The sequence below is a fragment of the Poecilia reticulata genome, linkage group LG1 (genome assembly GCF_000633615.1).
Source record: "Poecilia reticulata strain Guanapo linkage group LG1, Guppy_female_1.0+MT, whole genome shotgun sequence".
NCBI classification, from domain to species: domain Eukaryota; kingdom Metazoa; phylum Chordata; class Actinopteri; order Cyprinodontiformes; family Poeciliidae; genus Poecilia; species Poecilia reticulata.
The window spans coordinates 22,071,792-22,084,803 of NC_024331.1; the positions used below are offsets into that span (position 1 = coordinate 22,071,792).

Here is a 13,012-nt window from a genome sequence, read left to right on the forward strand (position 1 = left end):
ATCAATTTTAGTCCTAATTTCAGCATGAATTTTCCTATGTATTTGGCCTTTATGTCCCCTTCCCTATAATCCCAGCATTCTCACCTCTCCTTTGAGTTGCTTGCCTTCCATTTCTGTGTCACAGCATTGCTGAAATGCTGCAATGTCCTGTTCATGTGTGCTTTGCCAATTGAGGGTTCATGGGATTCAGCTCTGAGTGACTGTGGAGAAGTGGCTTATCAGGGGTTGCAACGAATGCTTCGCACACTTCTCCTTGTCAGTGGGAGCTGAGGTTCAGTGGAGAGAAATCGTTCCGTTTGGGAGACGTTTTCAGGGAAAAACGAGGACGAAATGCACAGAATTAACTTGACAGATTTTGACAACCGTTTCGACGTTTTTGTTTGTAATGACAGAAACAATAAAATGAGGACAATACGTTTTATGGGGAATGACAATTCAGGATTCCTAAGAATAATTGATTATGACAGACATGACATAAGTAAATGAGGATGTCCAGAAGCAGCTGAGAATTGTATGGAAAGAACTGATGAAAAGTGCAGAAGCATTGCAGTTTTTTTTTTTTTTTTTTAGAATGAACAAGAAACTGCTTCTGTGTTGTGCACAGATGACTACGTTATTAGAATTGTACTAATGAGCAGACAAATCCACCGTAGTGTCTGAATAAAACCGCAAGTAACGCCACAGAATCATTCAGAGCTCTTCATTATCATGCAAACCTGAGATACCGTGGGTAGCCATTTTAGCTCCTCTAAAGGTTACCATGTCTGTCTCTGTTCTCTTCATTCCTTTCCTACCATGTGGAGATCACTGACTGCTGTATCGGTGTCACAGCGTCAGGTATAGAGAAAGTGCTCGGTGTCAAAGGCTTTAATTGTGGCCTTGGCTTGATCCTACTCAGCCAAGCTTTTGTAGTTGCTGTTGCTTAATTGCCAACAATTTCCTGTCTGTGAAAAGGGGCTTACTGCTGTTCCTCAAGGGCATGAAGGTCTAGCTCAATGCCTCTCACACAGTGTTCTCATCAAAATCAGCCTGGCTACAAAACAAGATTTTGAACTTTTTTTTGCTTTTGCTTACTATAAGACTTAAAAGATCTGTGCTTTGCCCTTTTTTTTTTGTGAAGTGCGCACAGAGATGTGACAAGGCTACCTTTGTCAATGTTTTTCATTTTTTGTCTTTGCTCCAACAGCCTTCACTGTAGTAATGCTTGTCAACCTTCGGAGAGAAAGTATTCTTGAGGGGGCACACAGAGCAAACGCAGAATAAAAAGAGTTTGGAGAAAGTGTTCATAGAAGTTTGTGTTTCTGAAGGAGCATGTTTTTTTTGTTGTTTTTTTTTGAGAAGCCAAGGGACAAATTTGGAAACTTCATTTAAAACATGTGACAAGCAGTAGGGTTATGCAAACAACACATAATGTTTAAAATGAAAATAATTTGCTCAGTTTTGCACCCAGGCTACCAACAGTTCACACTGACTGCAGTATATTCCTCAGCATTTCATATGTTCACACTCTTTTGCCACATGTTTGCAGATAGACAGGGGTGTAACTTCATTCAACTTGTGACATAATATCTCGTTCAGGAGAAGTGATTTTAGGACTTGGGAAAGAAAATGGAAAAGCCCCCTTTTTAATGAACTGTTTTACAAATACTGTAACAATTTCACAAATGATGAAGCTTTTCTTAATTAATCTGTTCTAAATGATACAAGGGTTGAATAATTTATATTTGATTATCCGAGTCTTGCTTTGTTTTGGTGGAAAATTTTCAGTTTTCATCAGCTTAAGTATTTTAGATTTTGAACTACAGGTGATCCAATTTTATCCAGGTGCCATAAAAATATTAGTCAATTAGCTCTCTAGTTTACAACCTAATGCCTGGTGGGATATTTTTATGTTAGAAAAAAAGACTCTATCAAGCTTGATTGCTGCTTAGTTTCTGACCTTTGCTGGACTGGTCATGTATAATGTCGGCTTTGCAAACTAATGCAAAGGGAGATGAAAAACAAAACCAGAAGCACAGAGCTGACATCTCTCTACAATCAGTCTAACACAATCCCTATTTGCATTCAGCTCCATCAAATTTGAAGGTGCATAATCCTTTCATCTAAAATCACATCCATGTGTTGTCATTTTTTCTTTCTTTTACTTTTTTTGCTGACAAAGAAATTCATTTTTCCCTGTACAGAAAATATGCAATGCTTTCTCTGTTTTAGCTGTGTAAGCTCTGTTGAGATCAGTTTTAGGTTTCCAAGAGGACAGAGTTTATGCAATGTACCTTAACCATAATAGTCATCATGATAATTTTCCAAGATGTGAATCTACTTCATAACAGCACTCTAGAAATGCAGTACAGGGAATATGCAGAACATTGAACTCCTCTTCATGTTGCATAAAAAAGTGTTGAGGAACAAGTTTCCTCAGGGTGCCTGCTTTTCTCTTGAAGTTTTGCTCTAAAGTTTTAAAGGAGATTGATTGATAGGTGCTTTTTTAAAACTCACGTATCCTCAAAATATTATGCGCCGTTTTGTTATTTTTAAGACAACCCACAAGTACCACTTAAAAAGTTCTCAAGCATTATTTTGTATTATTCAAGAATAATGGCTGTAATTATACAGTAGTTTCAGCCATCATAGCTGGGTTATCTTTGCTTCCCAGTTTCAGTGTGCCGAGAAACATGAACCACTTTTCTTTTGTTCACTCCCTGTGCCTCATTCCAGTATGGTCTCTTGTTTGCTGAGCCCACCACAGTTAAGACTGAAATAGTAACATAATATTTTGTTGGGTTCCCTTTACAGCCCCAAAAACAGATAATCTTGTTGATATTCGCTGTATTTTCTCTTCAGGCTCGTGAGGTTTCTGCGTTTCATGCGATACTTAATAGTTGCCGAATCACTTAACATAAAGAGTCGTTAGAGATTATATTTGTTTCAATATACACTTCACATACACTATGAAAAAAACCTTTGTTTTTCCCTTTATTTCATCTTTCCTCTTGCAAAATCATTCATACACTTTTTCCTGTTTTGTCACATTACAACAATTTATTTATATGATACACCAAGACACAGTAATACGTAAGCGTGAAGTGAAAAGTAAATGATGCACAGAAATCATGTATTCAGCCTCTAACTTAACACCTATTGCTACAATTACAGCTGCAAGTCATATGTTTCTGTTGGTTTTACACCTCAATAGACACATTTTTTATTCAATTCTTCCTTGTAAAATTGCTCAGGCTCAGTCACCTTGGATTAAGAGCATATGTAAAATTAAGAGCATATACATTTTTGGTTTATTCTATTCCATCTCTGGCTGCATGTTTGTAGTTTTGGCCCATGTGAAATTGAACTGCTGCCCCAGTGTTCATGGTTTTGCAGCCTCTAACAGGGATTATAACATGGTTTCTTACAGGGCTGGCCTTACCTTCAACTATGACCAGCTTTACAGTTCCTGTTGAAGCATTGCAACTATATATCATAATACTGCCATGTCTGTGGGACAGGTGTGTGCCTTTTCAAATCAAGTCCAATCAACTTCAATTACCACAGGTGGACTTCACCTAAGTTTTTTTCTGCACTGTCGTATTTGTGTGTAGACTTTTGAGGAAAGAGATTGATTTAATACAATTTGTGAAAAGACTGTAACATAACAAAATGTGGAAAAAGTGAAGCACTGAATGCTTTTCTGCGGCACCAAAAGTTTTCATTTTCAGACTATGGCTTGAACAGTGCTCCATGTTTAGTCCGAAGTTTAGGAAGTTGTTTTGTCCATGTTTAAACCTCTCGGCCACTTTCTCCCTGCCCTGTCTGTGTTTCTTGGTCTTCATGTTTTTTTTCTTTAATGTTCTCTAAAGCCCACTAATCAAATTACATGCAGCTTGACTCTGTTTCTTTGCTAGGTCTGATATGGGGTGCTTGCACTGGATTTTATTTTGCAATGTCACTGTTGAGGGGGTAAATTCAAATGTATGCCCTCCTGCTGAGACTTTTGTGTGGACAAATAATGAAAATAATTTTTTTAATAATGTTGAAATTATTAGGAATACGTTATAAAAGATTACATTTTTTTTCATTGAAATCTATAATTTCAATAAAATATAGATTTGTGATTGAAAAATGACAAAATATGAAAAGGTTCAAGAGAAATGATTTCAGTCTTCAGAGGAACCTGAATTCAAATGTAAAATTAAAAGCATATAATGTTATTCTTTGTACAAAAGAGCAAGTTTTCTTTGTTCAAATTGAGTGAGGAAGCAGAAAAATAATTTTAAAAAAACTTACATTGATCAAGATCAATTAAAACATTTTTTTAATGCATCTGGTTCCTTGGAAGCAAAATACAAAGACAGTAGCATAGCTATGCTCTAAACGAATGTCAGTATCACATTTCATAAAACACTCACCCCACTGTCATGTTCTCACTCCCTCCTTTACACCCTTCTTGTCTTTCTCTTAGGAAAATCAGCTGCGTTATCGCTGCTGCGCAATGGAAGATGACGGTGGGCAGCAAGCTCCACCTCTGCCCCCTCGCACAAGCTTTGAGAGGACAATCACTGTTGTCCGGGGCAACCGTAGCCTTGGTATGTTCTCTGTCTTTCTCCTGGTGATGGTGTCCTGGTGTGTGTACGTTGCAGGCATGGCCTTGATGACACTAATTGGAGACGGTGATGACGACTGCCCCGAAGAGGAATGGTGACGTGATGTGTTCGTCAAACCTGAGAAAGGAGATTATTTCTATGTGGAGGCAGTATGTGTGTGTTTTGAATGAGATAGTTAACATTGTTTAACACTTCAAAATGCTAACTAATAGTAAAGGTAATGAGAAGGTGCAATGGCTCTCAGTACACACCTCTGTAAAATACCAAGTTTTTGTTATGTAAGAAATGAGACCATGTTTGTTTTTAAAGCTTTTTTCTACCTAAAGTGTAACATTTATCCTGCACAAGGTGCAATAACCTTTTTGCATAAGGCAACATCTTTAAGGTAAACATACTAAACCATCTTCTGATTTAATTAACCATTAAGTCATCTTGCGTTCACACCCATCTTGAGTTGTATTGAATCTGATTAACCTGAAATTGGCTTTTTCTCACTTTTCCAGGCTTTAGCTGTAACTATAGCTTGCAGAGATGATACAGAGAATCAGAAAGATGTGATTGTACAAAGGTATCAGTCAGGAAAAGGGTACATAAAGTGTCATTGTTATGTACCTCTACTTGTGGGCATTTGCATCAAGGCACAAGGAGCACAGTCATCAACAAATAGAGAAAGTATGTGACAATAGCAACATTAGAAAGTTCAGACATCTCTTAAAAAAATTTAAAAGACAAAACAAAACCTTGTGAATCTGCCAAGAGACAAAGCAACAAGAATAAGGTTATGGTCAGATGAAACAAAACTTGAAAATGTTGTCAAAATTCTGAAAGGTTCACAACATTGACCATCTAACGAGCGCCATCCTCAGAATCACAGTAAAACATTGTATTGGCAGAATAAAGGTTGAGGTTTCACGGGGATGTAAGATTTTTGTCAAGGTGGTTGGATGACATCTTGAACAGCTTTGGCCACAAACCCTGAGGTGGCTGCTGGAAAACTGATAGATTGTACATTTCAACATTGCTAAGACTTCTTCCAACTCTCTACAAAAATGGCAGAAAATGTGAAATTTGGAATGTCCAAACCTTAATTTAAAAGAAAATATGTGGGGTGTCATGAATAGGGCTGTGGACAAGAAATGTCATCAAAATCTGAGAGATTTTGAGAACTTTTGGAGATTAGAGTGGTACAATGTTGGAAGGTCAATATATGGGATGATGACAGACACCTACCTGCATTCTAAGTTGAATCAAAAGCTATTTTGAACGAAGTATTAGATTTAGGTTGTGCACACTAATGCATCCAGGTTATTTCACCCTTTACTTTTCTCCTAACAGTTTTATTTATTTTTCCACTAAATTATATGGAATACACCTCAGGTAACATGTGGAAAAAAACTTTCTCATCACAAAAACCTGTTGCCTTTTAACAGGAGTGTGTACTTTCTTGAGAGACACTGTATATCTCAATGTCCGAATTAAACCCATACATTTTATATGACGGTGTTGGTCAATTTAGACTTTTTGTTATCTGCAAAATAAGAGATTTTTGTCTTAATTCCAGTTCCAGTGTTTGGCTGTCTTAACATGAACCAACAGAGTCGAAGCCAATCCTCCACTTTTAACTAAAGACACTATGCAAAGTATAAGGAAACCAAATCAGTCATTTGTATTCAGAATGCATGTGTTGATAAGGCTTTCGACTACCTACGTCTGTGTGTGCTTGAGAGAGAGAGAGGGAGAGAGAAAGAGAGAAAAAGAAAGAGTTTGAAATTATGTAAATGTTTGTGGTAGAGAAAATCAAGGTCACAGTATCAGTGCACCCTTCTCATCGGTTATGATTGTTTGGATCCCCTTGCTGATTTATTTAATGACACAGACTCTACTGGAAATTCAAACACACAAATCACACACGCACACACACACATATATATATATATATATATATATATATATATATATATATATCATATGTGGATCAGGAGTTTATGAGTGGTAATAAGCAAAAGTTTGGGCATCCTTTAATATCCTTTGAAGTACTTTGGGATTTTGCTACTTTTTATTACAGAAATTCTACAAGACTTTGTGTACCAAGCTAAAATGATTATTTTTATGAGAATCTGATGCTTCTGTGAGTTTACTGTATGTAAGTTGAGTTTATACATTTTTGGCTAAGGATTGATGGTCTATTCAGTAGAACTTAATGTTTCACTGAGGTGTCTAATAGTCCAAGAAAACATCAAACTGTCAGGTCTCCCCCACCCTCAGATATGACTATTTTTGCCCAACTAGTTTTTTTTTTTGTTTGTTTGTTTGTTTCTTGTAGTCCTCACTGCAGTCAGGCATGGCCAAGTTTCTGAAACTCACAGTTTGGTAATCTTGAAAGCATATACCACAGTATTGCACTATCATGGTGTTAAGATAGACAATTAATACAAAAATGTAACAAATGACCTCACTGCTTTTCTTTCAAACAGAAAGATTAAATATTGATGAATAAGTTACAAACTGTTGAGAAGCACACACTTTTGAGTTTTGAGACAACAAAACAAGACAAGATTTTAAGAGTATATCTGGGAAAACTAAAAATCCACCCATCCATCCATTATCTTATACTCTTATCCCTGATGGGATCACCAGAGGTGCTGGTGCCTAGCTTCAGTGGTCAACAGGTGAGAGGCCGGGTTCACCCTGGACAAGTCGCCAGTCCATCGCAAACTAAAAATCCCTACTTGTTTTTCTTTTGAAAAATTAAGATTTCACAAATTGCATTCTGTGTTTTACAGCATTTTACCTTAGTGTAGAGTATTATAGTAAAAATTTGACTAGTTTGTATAATTTGGTTTTAAGGTTGTCTAAATAGTGGCTTAAATGTTGAAAGACATTTAGAAAATGCTTTCTTTTTGTTAATTTCACACATTTTTTATATCTCAACCTTTGCTTTAAATAATCTCTCCCTAGTGAAGTATTGTCTAGTTGTCCAATATTGGATTAGAAATGATAAAATAAAGTCCTGACGTCCATATATAAACCTATGAAATTATCATTTAGTGTACAGATGGGGAGCTCCAAAGCAAATGCTATTTTTAGCATTGTTAGCAGCTAAAAAAAAGATTGCCAGTCTTTTTTTTTTACACTCCTTACAAATCAAATCTTGTCTGTTACTCTTGTCACTGCCTCAAAAGACTTCCACAAACAATTTAAAAACAACGGCGGCTTCTTCAAAGCTTTATTATAGCGTGCTCTCAGCTAGCGCGGAAGCAGTCTTTATTTGCTAACTCTGTCGGCACAACAGGACAGTTCAAGAACTACTTACTCTCTCTCTTCAAAATAAGAGTCTAACACAAATGCAGCATTCATAATAATGGCTTAGAAATTTACTTTGCAAGACACTCTTCACTTCAAAAGAATGATTGCCATTTTTTTTGTTATTGAGATGTCATCTCAATCTGAGGTGGTAGCTTTTAAGAATGACGTGTTCTCATTAGAAGGGGCTGTTCACCATAGTATACGTTTGTATCTTGGTAGACCTTGATACTGGGAACTGGCTAATGCCTACCTGCTGTGATCCGTTTGTCCCACACAGAGCTTTAATCATTAAAGCCTAAATGTTTTTAAAAAAAAATAATTTTCTATATATGAAAATATTTTCTAAATAATATTTATATTTTAAATATAATGGGGTTTTTTATAATCCCAAAGTCTGAGCAAGTCTGAGTCTTGCTCAGACTTTGGTGATTAAGATGCAAGAATGGTTTTCTTTAAATGAATGATGAAGGTCAATACCTGATTATTTAAGTCTTTTGAGTACTCCTACAATTTAATGTTGATTGTCCTTCCAGTCCCATCAGGTGTTCTTTGAGCAAGATTGCCTGGTCTTAAGCAAGAAAAATAGCTTTTAAGACATAATAAACATTCTTCCATACCTTCCTGATTGTTGCAATAAGGTCTCGTAAACTAGCATATATGTACTTTTTCCAGATAATACTATATTTGTTTCTACAAGCACTTTGTTATGAATACTGGTGGGTCATGAGTCTTTTCTGGTGTTTTGTCTTAAGGGATGCATGCATCATGATATTATGTTAGTATTTAGGTTTTTATGATAGAAGGCATAGCTTTAAAGAGTTGTTACAGTTTCTTGCAAAAGTATTTCTATTCCTTGAACTTTTTTTTACAGTTTGTCAGAAACATCAATGTAGTTTGTTCTAATTATGTGTGATAAAGTGCTTTGAAATGCCTAAAGCACTTTGAAGACCTTTGTTGCTGAAGCGTGCTAAACAAATAAACTTGACTTGACGACACATTGGCCTTTAGTTTTGGACAGAAAAGAGTTGTCTGCATGGTTTTTACAACTAACGAAAAAATAATAATCTTGGATAGGTGTTAAAACTTGCCCTGTATTTAGTTCCATCAGTTTCCCCATCACTTCTGTCCAGAAAATCATGCCCACACCATGTTTCATAGTTATATTTTTTTCCACCACACATAGCTTTCTCATTTTGGCAAAATGCTAAAAAGTTGGTCTCATTTGACCAAGGCTCTTTCTTCCATGTGTTTGCTGTGTCCTCTACATGGATTGTGTCATACTGGAATCAGGGCCTCATGTGGCTTTTTTTTCCCAAGAATTGCTTCAGTCTTGCCACTCTTCTACCATAATTACTTCACTATTAATACCTGTATCAGACCTGATTCATGAATTTCTGTGACAAGATTCAAGGGGTGTGAATACTTTTGCATGGTGAAGTTAAACGCTTTACGGTACCTCGTTCTCCATCTTGGATATTTAAGTTCTTAGATTTAAAAACTAACCTGAGAGCTCAAATCTCTTATGATGCCTTTAAGCCCTTTAATGGTGCTTTTGTTCTTGTTTTGTCATTTAAATTTTGCTTTATAAAGCCCATAATATATGTTATACATAACACATATTATATGATTGTACAATTCATTGTGCTACTATTTTAGGATAAGTTCACTTTCTCAATTAACAGAAATCAGAGGTCACAGAAATGCCCAAACTTTTGCTGGTCCACAGAGACGGGAAGAGATTTGATATTCATTGTATTTGAACAATACCTGGTACCATATTGTTGTTTTTACTTGATCTGGTTGCCATGTGTAACTCTCTCCATAACCATATTAATGTCCACCTTTTAAAACAAATGATATTGCTTGTAGCAAAGAATGAACATACAGGAGCATAACAGCACGTTTTAAGGAAAACAGGTTTGAAAAACTAAGTCTTGTTCTTGCCTTGTTTATTTGACTAATCACTAATCATTACATGTTCTTAAATTTTCTAAGCAATTGCTGTAACACTTTTCCACTTGAGTCTTTTGAACTGTTAATATGTGCTGTTGAGCTGAAATCAAATGCTTTTGCATGTGAAATATGAATTTAATTATAATTATTAGAAATGCACCATTGAGAATTTTGCTACCTTTTTCTGATTTGTGTAAAGTTTTGTAATATAGATTTCCCAAATTCCACTTTCTCTGATAAGTATAAAAATATTTTGTTCCATCCTTCCTTCAGAAAAAGCTGCCTTGTAGTGGCAGCTGCTACTAATATGAATAAAGCAATCTTTATTCATATTAGTAGCAGCTGCCACTACAAGGCAGCTTTTTAATATTTTAAAACAACAAAATCTTTGCATTGTTTTGCAACTAATTTAGCAGGTAGCATTATTAGCATTACAGTCTGTATTTAGTCAATAAAATGAAGCTCTTTACCTCCACTCTGGGATTTCCAGAACACAAAATAGATTTAAAGGTCCATTATGTTACATAACAGTTTAAAAACTTAGAAGAATAAAACAGAGCAACCTTGCTGTAATATTTTCAGCCTTCCTGTCATCTGCTGAAAGTGTTGCTCTTTCTCAATCTCTTACAGCCTCAGTAAACTGCAGATGTCTTGACATGTCATAATACAATATTTAGTTTAAATAGCTTTTTACTTTTTTTTTCTTATATTTCTGCCTGCACTTTTAAACAACCCATTGATACTGAAAATAGCTAACACCGAGATTTCTTTCCTCAGCAACAACAACCACGTCAAAAAGAGTTGCTGCTGAGGTTGTATCTTTTAAGAATGACGTGTTCAAGAAAGGATTTTTAGATTCCTAAAAGAGAGCATCCACATTTTGATGCCTGCTGCTTTTCTTGGTGCATCTCTATTAATTATACATATAAGCACTTTTAGTAATATTAGATGTATTTTGATGCAGTGTTGTATTTCAGCACCTCTAGAGTTGAAAACTTTAACTGTTATTTCTTTAGACTTCAGTCTTTGAAATGTGTATCTTTGGTTTGTCCTGTAAGTGGCAGTTGCTGTGTTCCCAAATTATTGTTCTCCATGCACTATGATTGTATTGCAATTTGAATGTAATACCAAAAAAAAAGCAATAAACTATTTATTTAAGTAAAATTAAGCACAAAGTCATTTTTTTGACCAAGTTCAAATTTTGTACGACCATAGTGTTGTGGATGTGCTTCATTAGTAGCTAGCAGTGTTGTACGCCAGCACCTTAAACCAGCCTATCTAATCTGGCATAGCCTTCCCTCTCTACACCATGTTTAGGTGTGTGCATGAGGTGTGTGCCTCTATGTGTGTGTGAGACCTGATTTACCTACTTCTGCCTGTTTGCATTAATGACTCGTTAGCGTAATCCACCTAGTGTCCAAACTGCTAATGCCAAAGTCGGGTGTTTGTGCGAATGGCATGTGTCACTCCTCCAGTCACCTGTGCCCGCTGCCCTCTGTGAGCACGAGTGTGTGTGATTGCATTAATGCAACTTATGCGAGTGTGAGTGTGAAGGATGCTGCCGTGCAAATGTCAAGCATATGTGTCTATGTGTGCTAATCTGCCTCGTGTCTGTCTTGATTATACTGATTATTGCAGCAGTCAGGTGTTTGTTTGGGCAAATGTCTGTTTGGCAGAGCAGTCTTAGCCTATCCTCTACTCACCCATGCTTCTGTGTGCTTCTGTGTGATGTGTTTGTGCGCCTGTTGGCAGGGATGTCGGTGAGTGCTATCAAGGACGGCACAGGCATGCTGGTCCGGAGCGTGGTCCAGGGGGGCTCTGTTTGCCAGGATGGCAGACTGGGGGTGGGGGATGTCATCTTGGCCATAAATGGAGAACTTGCCTCAAATCTGAGCAGCGCCCAGGCCAGGTCCATGCTCCGCAGGCACTCTGTCATAGGGCCAGAGATGAGGTGAGAAGTGTCTCTTGCCCACAACACTATTAAACTGTTATTTGCTAATTAAAAAAAACATAATCTGCTTATATAAAGGAACAAATAACCTTTATATTGTTTTTGAGTTAATTAGTTATTTAATTTAATTTAATTTAATTTAATGTAATACAATTATAAATGAATAAATAAAAGCCCCCAAGGTTTTAAAAATTTGTAAACCTTATTCATACAATCCGATGTTTTTCCTTGTTCATGGTAATTAGAATTGCACGACCACAGCATATATATTACTTAAATAAAAATGTTGTTTGGCTTACAAAATACTTAACAGATAAAACAATGGTCTGATGTAAATCTATAAGGTAAAATGATTCACATAGAGTTTAGTCTGCGAGTGCTTTGAGTTTGGGTTGTGTTAGATGATGATCTCAGTAGGATTTATGCCGATTCCTGAGAGCGTCTCTCAAATTCTTAGACCCATTTAAACTGCTTCATACTGCAAGTAAAACATTGACTTTTCAGAACACCACACAACCCTAAAATATTATAAAAATGAATTATCCCTTTAAGCTATCACAAATTAATACTAATAAATCATAAATCATGGGTAAATCATTTAAATGTGCTTATTGCTCAGAGCCTTGGGTACAAATGAAAAGCGATTACTCATTACTTTTCCAGTTATTTGCACCTCTTAAAGATTTTAGAAGGTTCCGGTTTGAGAACCATGTAGTCGAATGCAGTCAGTTATTCCGATGAAGTCAACATATTAGCTTGACAATTTCCATGATTTGAATGACAGTACTACTCCTATAGTTAATCTAAGTGTGCACTGTACAGAGCACAACAATTTTCATTGCATTATTGTAGACAAATAATGTTTCACTTATTGCAGCCAAATCTGACTGAGGCGCTACAGTCATGTTCAGTTTAGATGATGAAATTCTTAAAGACTGCCTGAGGAAAAACTGGCTACATTATCACTTGTTCCAGCATCAGCAATTATGGCTCCACATTGAAAAAGCTTGTTTGGCTGATTGGGGATGTGCTCCACCTCCACTATCCCTCTGCCCTGTTAAACACCTACTCACATTCTCTCTCTGCATCTCTCTCCCCTGCCTTTAAAAGCATCACACACACACACACACACACGCACACACACACACACACACACACACACACACACACACACACACACACACACACACACACACACACACACACA

General features: G+C 36.4%; 1 protein-coding gene across 9 annotated transcripts in view; it reads left to right on the plus strand.

Moving 5' to 3' along the window:
• The window catches only part of LOC103469128 (multiple PDZ domain protein), a 60,005-nt gene that overhangs the window by 18,483 nt on the left and 28,510 nt on the right, over positions 1–13,012 (plus strand). For all 9 annotated transcript variants that reach the window (XM_008416677.2, XM_008416686.2, XM_008416696.2 and 6 more), the window contains exons 19-20: positions 4,454–4,577; positions 11,607–11,805. In XM_008416677.2, the coding sequence (XP_008414899.1) occupies positions 4,454–4,577; positions 11,607–11,805 (323 nt within the window). The remainder of the gene's footprint in view (positions 1–4,453; positions 4,578–11,606; positions 11,806–13,012) is intronic.